Source organism: Diadema antillarum, unplaced genomic scaffold, assembly GCF_040938485.1.
Source record: "Diadema antillarum isolate AM-2024a unplaced genomic scaffold, OU_Dant_1.0 seq00000204_RagTag, whole genome shotgun sequence".
Taxonomy (NCBI): Eukaryota; Metazoa; Echinodermata; class Echinoidea; order Diadematoida; family Diadematidae; genus Diadema; species Diadema antillarum.
The window spans coordinates 1084373-1100602 of NW_027271263.1; the positions used below are offsets into that span (position 1 = coordinate 1084373).

The 16230-nt window shown below is 36.6% G+C and overlaps 1 protein-coding gene across 1 annotated transcript in view; it reads left to right on the plus strand.

The window, feature by feature from the left end:
* LOC139728883 (valine--tRNA ligase-like) overlaps positions 1-10054 on the plus strand; it is a gene marked incomplete at its 3' end in the record, with an annotated part of 47820 nt that extends 37766 nt beyond the window's left edge. The window contains exons 20-21 of the mRNA XM_071639818.1: positions 8086-8292; positions 9943-10054. Coding sequence (XP_071495919.1) covers positions 8086-8292; positions 9943-10054 — 319 coding nt within the window. The remainder of the gene's footprint in view (positions 1-8085; positions 8293-9942) is intronic.
* Positions 10055-16230: the final 6176 nt, after the last annotated feature.

The following is a 16230-nucleotide window of genomic DNA, read 5'->3' on the forward strand; positions in this document are numbered from 1 at the left end:
CAAGAACTACATGGAGACTGTGCTAACTGATAACTTTAAAGATACTCATTCTCAAATGTTAAAAACCATACTGAATTCTGAGATATCAATGTATATTTTCATGCTAAAAAGTCTCATGGTTTCATACAAAATCTAAGTATAGTGATGAGGGACTATTGAATGGGTGTGATGCAGCATAAATTGAACAAAGGTTAGAAAGAAGAGGAAGGACGTAAAATTTCTTAAAAAGGAACAGAGAGCATTGCTACTGACAGAGAGAAATTAACAGGATATTTTTTGTAAGGAAAGATCAAGAATTTAAGAGAAGGATCATACCCAATGTGATAGAAGTCATTATTTGACATGGGATGCCCACTGAATGTGACACCTTTGATCTTTCTGTATGCTAAAGCTTTATCAATATCACCAAGTTGATAGTCTGACCTTTTATTGAACATGTCCTGTTTTCATCCTCAAGTCCTTTATCTTTAATGGCACATTGTAAGTGCATGGCTATGACCTTCTTTCATCTGTTTCTTAGATCTTTCCTCCACAGTGACATGTATTTTGATTTTCATGCCCATTTGATACAGAGCATCTGCTACCCTTTGAAATTTGTTATTTAATCCTTTCTTTTTAAAAGGAATAAAGACAAAAACACTATTTGTGATGAACATTTACCCAGTCAGTAATTGTGATACAGCTCTAAAATGTAACATTTAGGCCTATAATTTTCTGTCCTAAGAAGATTTTAAATATCAAAGTCAATGGGCTTCTGCTTCTACCTTTACTCTTCATGTTACCATTTGCTGTACAATCCAGTTTCCTTTAATACAAGTGGCATTACAGTGTATTTAACATTTGCTTTCAGGCAGTCAAAATGTATACCACTTACTGTAAAAGAGAAGATGCACACTTCTTGTGAGTATGGCAACACTCAAGATGAGAAAATGGACAAAGTCAAAGAAGAAAGACAGAGACAGGAAATAATGAAATATTTGAAAAACAATCCAACTGAATTGAAGTTGACACAATCAAAGATGAAATCAGACAACAACCTATAGTGTATGTGTTATAGATTTCAGAGAAACAACTCTCAAAGTCAGAGTTGAAGTTGTGACTCAATTTCTGGTAATTCCGTTACCATCGCACATAGACCTCCTTTGTAACCAACCAAGTGAGAACATTTAACAAATTTTTATTTGGGGTGATAATGTGAGTACCTCTGCATCTTTTAAATGTATCAAGAGAATTCAAAGTAATCAACCCAGTGCACAGGGTGAAAGAATATGAGCCAAAATTCTCTGATTTGTAATTCCGTTTCCGCGGAATTGCCCTTATATACTAAACTGGCTAACATTAAAGTTATTAAGAGGTTAATACAGGGCAATTCCGCGGTAACGTAATTACAAATCAGAGAATTTTGGCTCATATTCTTTCCCCCTGTACACTAGATTGATTACTTCGTCGGTTGAGAATGATAAGGGCGTTAAGTGACCACAATACCCATAGTGTTCGAGAAGACTTAAAGCCCTTCTCATTCTCAACAGACGAATTAGCCTTCTCTTGATACATTCAAAAGATGCAGAGGTACGCACACTATCACCCCAAATACAAATTTGTTAAATGTTCTCACTTGGTTGGTTGCAAAGGAGGTCTATGTTTGATGGTAACGGAATTACCAGAAAATTGAGTCACAACTTAAACTCTGACTTAGGAAGTAGTTTCTCTGAAATCTATAACACATACACTATAGGTTGTTGTCTGATTTCATCATTGATTGTGTCAACTTCAATTTAGTTGGATTGTTTTTCAAATATTTCATCACATTTTCTCAGCAGCAGGCTTTTCCCCTGTAAAGTCAGTGGTAACGGAATTACACAAATGGTAACGGAATTACATCTTCTGAAATACACTGGAAAAAAATACAAATTCTTGGTACTCATGTATTCTGAAATGTCTTGATAAAGATTGTTTATGCCTTCAACTAAAATATAACTACTAAATAAGTGCTCTCTAGCCTTTAACCTAAAGCTGATACAAGTGTATACTTGCCAAATGAGTTTCTATTGTCAAAAAAACATAACATTTTCATGCTAACGACTGTGATTTGAACTATGTCAGTCAAGATCTCGTAACTTTTAAGTACCACATCCATCAAGATTTGTCTACTTTCAAGTTAAGAATTTCACACTCTGCAGGTAAATGACATCCAAGACACATGGTAACGGAATTACGCTACAATAGCCCTACACAAATACAATTCTATAAATCCAGTCAACAATACTCAAGTTTTCTCGTATTTCTTTTGTTAATATCATGCACGACACCTTTCTCTGTTTTCTTCTTCCTAAATATGCTAATTATTGATAATATGTGTGAATTACTTACAAGTACTGTACATAAATATAATGTGCACATGCACAGAAAATAACAAAAAACTGTCCGGATTGACACTGAATTTACATTGTAAATCTAAATCATGAAGTGCCAATTTTCAGTGCAGTGTGCAGACCCATCATTGAACACAATGTTTGATATCGAGGATGAATACAAAGGATGCTTGAAACGTTTTATATGTTAAGTGGAAAGATGCAGTTGTGGTTCAATGACAAATGTAATTAAGTACAATTCAATCATAAATTGAAAAGAAAGTTTTCTTAAATTATGATTGTTACTACACCAGTGCCCAATCATTTAGTATTATACACTGTACAGTGTGGCTTACATGTATATTAATCACTAAAACCTTGTGACATTTTACAAATAGCTGAAGTTGCCCCATGGTATACAATGTACAATGTAGTGCATAATTTGATAATAACCTTACAATGTAAGTCCTACTTAAGCCTACAAAAATAAAATGAACTGAACTAAAACGAAATAAAATACAGTAAAATGACTTTAACAAACTACAACTTTTTGAACCATTAGAGTGACTCCACCAAATTATGTAAATTCATCTTTAAAGGTTAGAGGGCCTCTTTTATCCATCTTCAGCTCACTGTTTTAGAGCCAGAATATTCAACCTGTGAATAAAATTAGTATTTACTTCTGACCACACAAAATTTTCAAATGACCTCTTCAGAAATACGACAGTGATTTGATCATTGAGTGTAATCATGACGTTGCCTATAAATTTCCTTCAAGTTTCCTGTCTCTGTCTTTCTTCTTGATTTTGAAAATTTTCTCATCCTGAGTGTTGCCATACAATTGTACATGTATATTCACTCTCAAGAAATGTGCATCTTCTCTTTGCAGTAAGTGGTATTTTAACTGCCTAAAAGCAAATGATAAAATACACTGTAATAGCACTAATAAAGGAAACTGGATTGTATGGCAAGTGGTAACATGAAGAGTAAAGGTAGAAGCAGAAGCCCATTGACTTTATATGAAATCTTCTTAACGTTAGGACGGGAAGTATAGGCCTAAATGTTACAATTTAGAGCTGTATCACAATAACTGACGGGGTAAATGTTCATTACAAATGGTATTTTTGTCTTTATTACTTTTAAAAAGAAAGGATTAAAGAACAAATTTCAAAGGGTAGCAGATGCTCTGTATCAAAGGGGCATGAAAATCAAAATATGTGTCTCTGTGGACGAAAGATCTAAAAAACAGATGAAAGAAGGTCATAGTCATACCCTACCATTAAAAATAAAGGACTTGAGGATGAAAACAGGACATGTTCATTGGTCTTGATAAAGTCTTTAGCATGATACAGAAAGATCAAAGGTGTCACATTCAGTGGGCATCCCATGTCAAATAATGACTTCTATCACATTGTGTATGATTCTTCTCTAAAATTCTTGATCTTTCCTCACAAAAATTATCCTGTTCATTTCTCTCTGTTAGTAGCAATGCTCTATTTTCCTTTTAAAGAAATTTTTGTGGTCTACCTCTTCTTTCTAACCTTTGTCCAATTTATGCTGCATCACACCCATTCAATAGTCCCTCAGCACTACAGAGTTTGTATGAAACCATGAGACTTTTATAGCAAGAACATATACACTAGTATCTCAGAATTCAGTATGATTTTTAACATTTGAGAATGAGTATATAGCAAACCTAAGTTATCAGCACAGTCTCCATGTAGTTCTTGTACATGAGAAAAGGTGAAAGAAGGGAGGAGATTTTCAGCAAAAGAAGTCTTGTCCGGCATGTACCCTGATGTCAGGACTCACTGTCAGAGGCATCCAGCTATGCTGAGTCATGTCAGTGTATCATACCATGTATATTTCAAATTTCACTCCTTTACTGCCAATCACTAACACTGTTAAGCTCAAGGATAATGCCCTGAAGCTATTTCATGAACAGTTCACATACATATTGGAATGAAAGTAGGTTATGTCATTCTTTTCCATATTAGATGTGCGTGTAATTCCCTTACCATGTATGTAATTCCTTTACCACAATTACAGCAGAACTAAAGGAGATATTTCACAAAATGTTTTGTGAGTTTTCAGGGAGTCACATGTAGAGAAAAAATTTATAAGGGGAGAAAAAAATCAATGAGTAGTTTGTTCAGGAGAAAACTTTTTTCAATTTCATAGTAACGGAATTACGTCAATTTGTCAGTAGATTTTGAAACTTTCTCCAAAAAATATCATAATGAGAGTGACTGAATGCTTCATAAAATGTGATTGTTGAAGCATAAGAAGAAAAATGTGGAAGTATGGATAAAGCACAGATATATTTAAGTTTTTTCATTTTGAATTTTCCTTTGATATTGTAAAATTTCAGATAAATACAATAAAAAGTTTTCCAACTTTAATAGTGTGTACAACAAAACTGAGGAAAGTTATTGAAAAGGGGTTTTTTTGTTTCCGTAAATACAACAATCCGTCTGTATGGGAAACTTAAATCTATGAGCATTTACTTTACTTTGAAATTTACTGTTTTTGGCCTTCCCATACGGAATTGCCCTACCCGTACAGTGTAACTTACTGTGTTAAGAGAGACCCCTTTAGAGGGGACTATGTGAATGCCTGTGAATGTGTAAGTTATTTTCACACTGAGGTGGCTTTGCAGTCTGCTAACTTGAAGCAAGCTACGTTTTATGCTAGTGAAGCCCTAGCGGAGTTAAACTTCAGGTTAAGTTTTGAAAACATTGATGAACAGAGTACCCTTAGTTAGCTAGCCATAATGCAGCACAATTGTAAGTAATGAAATGAATTACTTCTGATAAATGAACATCTAGAATTGTTCACACACTTTTTCTATTCCAAGTCCTACATGTGGTGTATGGTTGTGTGTCTCAATTAGTTAGTTGTCACCACAAGTTATCACTACCACTTAACTCTGAACACTCACAGTACATAGAACGAGTCATTGTAAGCACTGCACTTGCCAGGTCTTTGGATTGAAATATGTATTTCAGTGTATTCCACAACTTTCAAGCTTTTCTTGGTTGCACTAACCACCCCTAGAACACTTGGCACTTTCCAGGAGATTTGCATTGCCATGAACTCCAGCACTGTGTAGAGATATTCAGTTTGCTGATTTCAGCCCACAGTGCCTCCAAGTTTGGATGTCTTTAGCCCATGTCATTGTACATGGGGCAAAATATCATTAAGATCTACCATGACAATACGTATGTGGCCCACTACAATAAAAGGTTCTGAAAGTTGTGTGTACGGTGTGTGTGTGTGTGGGGGGGGGGGGGGGGGGTCAATTTTCTAAAAGTGTCATTACATTATTCCCTTACTCTTCTGCTTTAATTTTGTATATACATGTACACAACTCATAAGTGTATTCGGTTGTGGAGATATCAATGATTTCGTGAGACCTTTCTGAGTGTAGGAAATCAGCCTTTTGAGAAAACCGTCTTTAAAGTTTTCTTTTTTCTGACAATTGTGATCAAGGTGAGGTACGACAGTTTTCACCTCTTGACAATAGAAGATCTGCTCACAGCAAGCTCGGAAATGTTCATTCAAGCTTAGCGCCATGACTAATCACTAACCAGGGTGTGACCTACTGACCAATAATATTGCTCCCTCGTTGGTAGGGGTGGAGCCTATTTGCGGCACTAAATCTGAATCTTCAGACACATTGCTCTTCCATTGAAAGCCAGGAAATCATGGCCCAGAAAAACACTAATTTCTTGCCTTTCTTTTGATCATTTAGCTTTCAAATTGCCGCAGATGGTAGACAAAACATAAGACTATGTACAACATTATGCCAACAGCAGAAATTCGCTTGTTTTGACCAATTTCAATGATCTGACTTGAAACTCTATTTTTTTCGGCTCAACCGTCAGCAACTTTAGGATCCTTTTGTCATGGCAGGTCACATACATGTATGTCTTTATTGTCATTGATTTGACTAGATAGACTGCTTCTTAGGTTCACCAGTCACCAGTCACTTCAAATAATGTGGACCTTCACCCATTTATAATGAGGTGAGCCATGATACCTCATATTTGTTACTGTTGTTAGTTTATCTTCTTTGTTTTAAAATAACCCTTACAGCTTGTAATAGTCAGATCTAGTTTTAAAAGAAATCGTTATGTGCATCATCACCATGAGAGCTTGATTGCTGGGATGAGAAAAAGGAAGTGATGTAAATTAAAGTAATGTGAAGAGCATCTATGCTTGTACACAAGTAACCATACATTTAAGTTACATTGCCAAAGATAGGTGTTTGATGTCAGTGTGTGGAAATCCTGATTTTCAACTCTTTCACAATATAGTTAAGATACCACGACATGTACACATCCTACATTGTATGCATTTTCTTCTTTCATAGAACTGAGACAGTTTCCCCAATACAACAAAACATGTATACTATATTTATTTCTATGACAGAAAATACTGGATACCAAGATTGTACTACCTAGATATACAAGATGAAAAAAGAGAAATCACATTAAGTTTACTCACCTTTGCTCCAAGAGTTGGGGGGGTGGGGGATTGTGCTTTTATTCCCACTGCTCATGTTTTATTGCTGTCTGAATAGCTGTATTTATAAGCACTTTTAATTTGTGTCATTTTTGTTCAAGATAGTCCTGATACTGCTTTTGATGATGACAATTATGGTACTCAGCAAAGATAGTTATAATGCAAAAAGCAACAGCAAAGGCAAAAGAAATTGAACAGTGTGCTGATACATGTACATATTGTAGGAATAGAAAGGAAATTAGAATGATGATTACTCTCCATAATGATTAGGATGATTACTGAAGAAAAAAGAGCACATTGAATATTGAAGGATAATGCCTTATTTGTGGTATTTCTTGAAACAGGAACTCCAGTTGTTCTGACTTTGGCTTCTGAAATATATTGATTAGTTAAAGTACTCATTACACCTCGTTAGTTGTTTTACCGCCATGTTCAGTAAACACTTTCACACCTGTTTTTCCATGGTATCAGTGTATGTACATGATGACAAGCATGTGAGTGTAAATGATGATGACAGACTGTTGATGACATCCTGGTTAATAAGACCATCTGTCAGACTCCTCCTACCCAGACTATCCGTCCATTAGAGGCACTCAAGCAGCTGTCTCTGCCGGGACATCCCCATCTATATTAGACTCTTACGTATACATGTAGGTCCAGGACACAGCTGCAATTACAACATTTTGGTTTTTGGCCAAGAGGCATTTACTCACTCTCCTCAACCTCACATGGAGTCATCCACATCCTGTTGTGTGTTTTCATAGTCATCATGTTTTATGAATAAATAATTTCACAATGATCTGACTATGCTACATGTAGTCTTGTTATATTTTGTACCCCCAAAAGGAGTTACCTATGTTATTTTACAACTGGTAAAACAAAAACTATCAAATTATTTTGTTCACTTGAATACTAGTCATTTAATTGATTAACTAGTACCTTTATAGTTGTCTTCATGCAAGGATACATGAAGGTGTTTTTCCCCATTAGAATTTTCCACCAGCTGTTCTGTTAGTATCAGGTAGACATTAATGTATCATTGATTTATCATTCTGTGCTTCCTTTAATTAAAAAACAGCATGCATTTTATGAGAAATGTCATCAATTTACTTTCACTGCTCCTTTGTTCCTATCCATTTACCTTTGACCTTTTCTCACCTTTGACCTTTTCTCACCTTTGACCTTTTCTCACCATGTCATGCTACAGGAGTGCATCAAAGATCCGCTAAAGAAGCCTTCATCCTCAGATTACCTGCCCACTGTCAATGTCCTCCATGCTGTCATAGAGGGCGCACTTCGTCTTTTGCATCCTCTTATGCCATACTTGACAGAGGAGCTTTTCCAGCGGTTACCACGGAGATTAGAGGACAACTGTCCAAGTATCTGCATTGCTCCGTACCCTCAAGTGGATGAGGTGGGAAACTAGGGCCAAGTCAAACATCTTACCTTGTTGCTTGTTATTTTTTCTTGTTTTGTTTTGTTTTTTATTTGAAATGTAAATTTCGTAGAGGTATACAGTTTACATTTATTTACAATATGTAGGAGGTCCAGAAGATAGTCAGAGGCTACCCTGTAAGCAGTGGAAGTCAATAGCAGAATTTTAAACTTGATTCTTGCTTGAATAGGGAGCTAGTGTAGGCTTAATAAGATAGGGGATATTATGTTCACATTGGAAAGTGTGAGTGACTAGCCATGCAGCTGAACATTGAATGCGTTGAAGCAGTCAGGTAATCTAGAAAGGAGGCTCTTGCATGAGTCAATTCTAGACATAAATAAAGGCTGAACAAGTACCTAGTATCTCTGTGTTTTTTGATCAAGTTCAATTATCTGATAGAGCTGATTTTGTGAAGGGCAAAGGAAGCAGTCTTACAGAATCCAATTGACATGATTATGAGTAAGAATTCTGTCAATGATTGTACCATGGTTCTTGAACGATGAAACAGGATTTATGCTTACCTGAAAGTTTTCAAAGTGGAAAGGCGTAATGGAATCATAAGGATGATAACAGTTTGTGAAATGAATAAATTCTGGTTTGTCTTCATTCAGTTTCATACCATTTCTGATTGACCAATTCTTGATATATTTAACACACTCTTGAAGGTTGCTATTTAGAAATCAGTGGACATTTCCATTAATGCTTTAAAGTAACATTTTGTGTATCAGCATAGACCATGCAAAAAAAAAAAAAAGAGAGAGAGAGAAATGTTATACTGTTGAATAATAGCTTCGATAGGAGAGGAGATTAAGGGAAAGATAAGGAGCCCTAGTATGAACCCTTGAGGAATGCCCTGATCTAATACTGATCAATGACAATGGATTGATAGATATCTGCAATCTCTAAAAAAATATGACTTGAACCATTGTAGAACGCTGTCAAATATAACAGATCTGCCCTGCATTCGGCGGATTAGTACGTCAAATAATCCAAACATAGGAAAACAGCTACTTTCCTCAGTCAAGTGCTAACAGGATATCGTTATGAACTCCAATAAGAGTAATGTTCAGGTGTAATGTTGTTTCACAGCTATGATGAGAGCTGTTAGGCAGACTGAGCAGGTTGATAGAAGTTGTTGTTTGACAGATAGTCTTGAATTTGCAGGATCGCACTAAACATGGCAGGATTTCTCAATGTGTGATGGGAATCATACAAGTAGTTTATATTATGTGGTGGTGGTGCCCTTATGGGGGATGGGGCGGCTGATACAGAACATTAATGCCTCGAGACCTCAGGATTAGTGAAATTCTGTAATTTGCTTCAGGTACAGGCCAAGTGTAATGCTCAAGTTTGCACCGGACTGGCATGTCCTTTGGTTTGTTTGTTTGTTTGTTTGTATTTTGTTTTTTGTCCTTCAATCATTATGGGTTTAGCTTTTTCCTTCTGGGTGATTTCTGTTATGAAATGAGTATCAATGTTTGCGGGTTAGAGATGGTAACACTTGTATCTCATTCTCCAGAACAAAATAATTTAAGAAGTCTCTGTCTAGCAATGCATGTTTTGTAGAAAGGAACACAGAAATGGACTAAAACAGGTTTGTTAGTGATCAAATTTATGTTTTTCTTCCAGTTTCCCTACCAAGATGCGGAGACTGAGAATGGAGTGTCAGCCATGTTGGATGTTGTGCATACAGTCCGATCTCTGGAGAGCATGCTGGGAATGAAAAGGGGCCAATCAGAAGGTATGTGATTCAAAGGCATCATGGCTACAAATAATTTAGTAGAGGAAACAAATTGTGTGTTCTTTGGCTGGGAATCTAAAAATTTACATAACTCATTTCTTGACAGAGCTTGTAGATAAAGGCACAAATCCAGCTTTACATCAGAATTTTTGTCTGTCATCGAGAAAAGTAGCAATTTTTTTGCCTCCGCCACTAAGTGTCGCCGGAGGCATTATGTTTTCGGGTTGTCTGTCCGTCCTTCCGTCCGTCCGTAATCACTTTTTGTGGACAGCGTAACTAAAAATCGGTTTGAGATATCTTAATGAAACTTGGCTTGTGTATGTATGAGTGGGCAAAGTTGTGCCTATCAATTTTTGAGTGCACATGCTCAAGGTCAAAGGTCAAAAGGTCAAGGTCAAATGCTCAAAATCTCACTATTTCCCCCATATCTATGCAATGCCTGAAGGTATTTTCTTGAAACTTAGTGTATACAAGGACTACCAAATAAAGATTCATCAGAGAGAGTTTGGGGTCATGAGGTCAAATGTTAAAGGTCAAAGGTCAAGGGAAAATGTTGAAATTTCACCTTTTTTTTTTCCATATCTCACAAATATTTCAAGGTATCTTCATGGAACTTAGTATATATGCATGTACTAATTGGCAGTGATCATCTAGGGAATTTAGGGGTCATGGGTTAAAGGTCAGGGGTCAAAGGTGAAGGTCAACTCATCAAAATGTCACTATTTCCCTCTTATCTATGCAATGCCTGCAGGATGTTTCTTGAAACATTGGTGTATGTATGTATTACCCAATAGAGATTCTCTTGGAAGTTTCTTGCCAAAAGGTCAAAGGTCAAGTGACAGTGCAAAATTTTACTTCTTCCTTAAACTTATAACAGGGTCAAAAGTCAGGTACAAATCCTCAAATCCCCAAATACCTACACTCTTTTAAATAGACAGTATAACATTCAACACATTTGTGACAAACCTGTCATTTTAATATTTTACCAATTATGTGAAACTGTCATCCACATTGTCAAGACATTGTACTATAGACCTATTAGAGGGGACCATGCATTATGGCAGAGACATACCAGTCGCAATAGCGACATTTCTAGTTTGAAATTGTTTCACTTTTTTTTAAAAAGTACTATGAAACAAAAGGGCATTGCAATGTTTGATATTTACTGAAAAATTGTCGAGGTGCAGGGAGACTAAGGGATCGCCTGCGGAGTCTGTCCGTCCGTCATCCGTCCGTAACATTACAAAAATTTGAATAACTCTACTGAGGACTTTAAATTCAATCAAACTTGGAGGGAAGAGTGGTTATGCAAAGTAACACATTTTACCAAACATGAAGGTCACCTCAATGTCAAGGGTCACAGGCAGGGGTCATTAAACTTTAGGGCCCAATGTTAAGTTTTTATGGCGCGTTTTGATTATGGCTCATAACTTTTGATGTATGTGTCCGTTTGTGACCAAACTTGGATGGTAGATGTCCCTTGGGGAGTTGAAGGTCACCACTGGGTCAAAGGTCACAGACAGGGGTCAACAAACTTCTTGGGCCCAATGTTAAGTTTTTACGGCGCGTTTTGATTATGGCTCAAAACTTTTGATGCATATGTCTGTTTGTTGCCAAACTTAAAGGATAAGTTCACCTTCATAGACATGTGGGTTGAGTGAATGCAGCAATAATAGTAGAACACGTCAGTGAGAGTTTGAGCAAAATCGGACAATCTGTTAAAAAGTTATGAATTTTTGAAGTTTCTGCTCAGTCACGGCTGGATGAAAAGACTACTATAGCTTGTGATATCACATGAGTACAACGATATAAAGAAAGAATGAAGAAAATTCAACATATTTCCATATTTCTTGCATAACAAAAGAACGCTCGACTTCTCTCTTTCAGAAGGCAGGGGGAATAATATTACCCTTAACATACATCAGTAGCAAGTCGAAGAAATGTGCACTTTATTCAAAAAGTAAAGTTTTGTGAAAATCTCTTTTTATTTTCCTTATATAGTTGTACGCATGTGACATCATACACTGTAGTAGTCTTCTCTTCCAGCAGTGACTGCGCAGATACTTAAAATATAATTGTAACTTTTGAATGGATTGTCCAATTTTCCTCAAACTTTCACTGATGTGTTCTACTAATATTGCTGCATTCTCTCAATCCTTATGTATATGAAGGTGGACTTGTCCTTCAAATGGTAGATGTCCCTTGGGGAGTTCAAGGTCACCACAAGGTGGAAGGTCATAGGCGGGGTCAATGAACTTCCGGGATTTAGAAAAACATTAATTTCTTCTACACTCGAATGGGCGAGACACATTTTGGCACTTGCCTTGCATTTTGGGTTGACTGGAAGAGAAAAGGCCAGTCTCAGATGATAAAAGGAATGCAATAAATACTTCTTTACTTTGATACACATTGTGTATTATATTTCTCAGATCCGCGTTTGGTAAACTGTCAAAGCAGTAAGCTCACCATGTACGTATATAACTGTATACAGTGTATGTGAGGATATCCATGCATGTGCTTCGTGTACATCTGCAGGTTGGTAAAGAAAATCACTTCCATTGTTGTGAGCCATATCAATATGATGTAATTAAGCACATACATTTCTACACTTATAGTTGGATGAAATATTTTAATGACTTTTGTTCCATTTCAGCCTTACATGTGAACATTTCATGATATTTGTGTTTGCTTCGGGATGTTTGTGTGTCGGCCAAAATAAACTAACATATACACTGTAATTGCGTGCAAAGCTTTTTGTTTACAAGGATATGTTCGTGTCTGAGGTTGTATCTGTGGTTAGGTGTGTGGTTGTGTCTGTGTCTGTGTTTGTGTTGTGTATATGTGACCGTGCACCACAAAACCAACAAAAAGTCGCACCCCTTGATTTTATGTGAGGACTCACAAAAGGTGAAAAGGGTCAACTGAGTCAATCTTGAGTTTTTCATATTTTCTGAAGGAGCTCACCTTCTCCATTATGCTAAAATTTGGGATCATAAAACGGGCAGGAAAGCATGTTTTTAGTAGTTTATCTCGAACAGTTTTTTGGTAGAATAGTGTGATTAGGTGTGTCTTTAGAGTCCCCTTTTCATTTGTTAAAAACCTTGAACACACTCTTCACTTTCAACTCTAATAACTTTTGAAAGGAAAACTCTACTGCTTTGAAAGTTGACATTAATCATGGACAGAATGTGTTAATAGAACATGCTCAATTTAAGCTTAATCTGTTAATCCCTTCATTGTTGTTGCTGCTGTGGTTTACATCCTGTGTTTTGTCCCATTCATTGCACAGCCAGCATGGCTTGGTATAGGAATAGACCTGTACTTCAGAGCCTCTTTTCTCAGTTCATACTTTTCCAGAGTGTGTGCTTTCTTTCCAGTATTTAGATAGGTTAGGGGAATCCATTTGAATTGAGTAACATCATTTTAAAGCTTAAAGTCTGCTCTTTAAGAATCTGCCCTTAACTAAAAATCCCAGTCTGGCGACTTTTGTTTTGTTTTGTGATGCAGGGTCACATAATACAGCATTGGGGGGGGGGGGGGGGGGTTAGGGTTACTGGGATATAAAATCTTGTCTCAGAAATTGAGTGGTACATCTTATCAATGATTTCAACAATCAAAGATTGGTTCATCAATTGTGCATGTTACCAGCCACATCCATAGAAATGGTGGTCTTCAGGGAACATATCTCTTGTGTTGCCATAAGTTCATAGATTTCAATGCACTATGACTGCTACCCAATGTTTTGAACCGATTCTCAGTTTACAGTCTGACACCGGTGATTCAGCAGTAACTTGCCCACATGGATACCTACATCTGACTAGTATACTGAATCTTAACAGCTATTTCCCTCGGTGTCATCTCTTAGATTTTTGTCTGCTGCAGATATCCAAGCTTTTTTCTAAGTTTGTCACGACCAATAACATGTCAATCTTAGTCACTTGTTGCAGTGGATTTGAAGCTTCTAAATTAGAGTATGACATCATCACAAGCTACATGTATGTCAGAGTGCACCCGAGACACACTCTTAGTCACTCTCTTTCTACCTCTCCCTCTATACATCTCCTCCTCCTCCTCTCTCTCCCTCCCCCCCCCCCCCCCCCATCCTATCACATCTCATTCAATCTGCAAGTGATTATTAACCAGGCTCCAGGATATCAACAGTTGGCATAGTAACTACTGTGACAGAATATTGGCTTCAATTTTTGATCAGAAAGACCCAATGGAAAACTCCTTTGTTGTTTTATGTCTCTATTGGTCTTCAAAGCTTGTTTTCCAGTGATGTTTTTGTGGACTGCATCCAGGGTCTGGTCTCTGCTTCAGACTGCCAAAATTGATCAGAGACCAAATCTTGAGTTACCTGATGTAGCAGGGATGGAATGTCCATATTAGGACTGTTCTCTTACCATCTGTGGATCTATTGGAATTCCCATGTGTGTGTCTCCCTTCTCATGAGCTGGATGACACACACTCAAATAGAGAATAGAATCATATTGTTTTATCAAAGTGCATTGTGCTTTCCATTACTGTGACAGGCAATGTCAAAAAATGCCTTTCACACCAACATGTTGTGCTATCTGTGTGTTTTTTAGCATTATTCTCTTTACAATGTGTCTTGTAATTATATTTATTCAAATGTGCATGGTCTTCAAAAAATGCTAATCTTCATCTTTGAATGAGTTGTATAGCCAAGTATGATGTAATTAGGACTAAATTGAAAGTAAAATGAAATGAAAATGTAAATCAGGCACACATTACTGTCTGTAAATAGATCAGGAAAGGTAAAATTGTTGTCCAGGAGGGTGTTTCATAAAGCTGTTCGTAAAGTTATGAAGGACTTCAGAATGACTGGTGGTCAGTTCTTGTGCTGACTTAAGTCGTTCGTAACTTTACGAACAGCTTTATGAAATGGGGCCCTTGTCCTTGATCCACTTTCATTGGATCAAATGATTCTCTAAAGTCTACACATCAAAAACAAGGAACATCAACAGCCTTCTGATGTATCATTTTCATCCCATGACTTAAGATTTTACTATGAATCTCATGTATTTCTCAAACATGCCTAGTTAGCCTTATTGCCTGACATGATTTAACTGTGATCCTTTGGGAGATGTCTTATATCGAGACAATGCTCCCTCTGTGTATTATCAACTTGCTCTTTGTCACGTTGTAATAACTGTCTTGATTTAGACAGAACTCCAGCCTGTGAACTCATCGTTAGTACAGCAAACTGGGCTATTGACAGGAAACTAAGGATGATACCTGCCATGACATCTGACACCAGTGTCACATTTTTTCCGATTTGATTCTCCCTAGAAATAAACAAGCAGCTGGTTCCAACCTTGACTGCTAAGTTTGGGAGTATAGTAGTAGAAGGATTATGTGTAAGCATAATATGTAAGCATGATCTGATTGTGCTATATGATACACTTTTTAGGATTTACAAAAGCATGTTATAGTTACAGTTTGTACTAGGCCTCTCAAGCAAGAGACATTAAAAAAAAGCAGTATACCCCATTGTTTTGCAGGGTTTTGTTTTTGTATTTTTTCAAAATTTTTGTGAGTCAGAAGCTATTTGTGAATTTTTAAACATGTGAACCTATTACCTGTGACTCTGACATGAATGCAATGTACATGTGTACATTTTTCCATTCATTACTCTACTCCGTGATCATGAATTTAAACATCCACTTTAAAACATTGACGTTGTTGGGAAGTCCCGATTCACAAAATATTAGACCCCACCGAACATATGCCAGCTAAAATTGTAAGAGGTAAAAATGTCAGAGGTGATATGTCAGAGGTAAAAATGTTATTGATTAAATGGTATTTGAATTTGTAATTACTTTTGTACAATGTATAACATATATTTACCATTATTTCCACTATTAAACATTGACAAAAAATTTGGTGTAAAATTTGATCCCAGGGATACAGTCAAGTTAATGTAAAACATATGTTATTATGCTACCTCTCCTGAGAAGGAGGAGTGTTAAGATGCTAGGGCCTTCAATTTTTCTCTCTTTATCGCTCAAGCTATAAAATGTCCTTAATTCGTCATGCATGATTCCATGCTGTTGGGTGACTGAAACAAAACATATCCAGGAAGCAGCCGCCCATGCTACATTACAACAAAGGGTAACCACACAATCACATTTCAGAGAAGTCTTTGCTTTGTG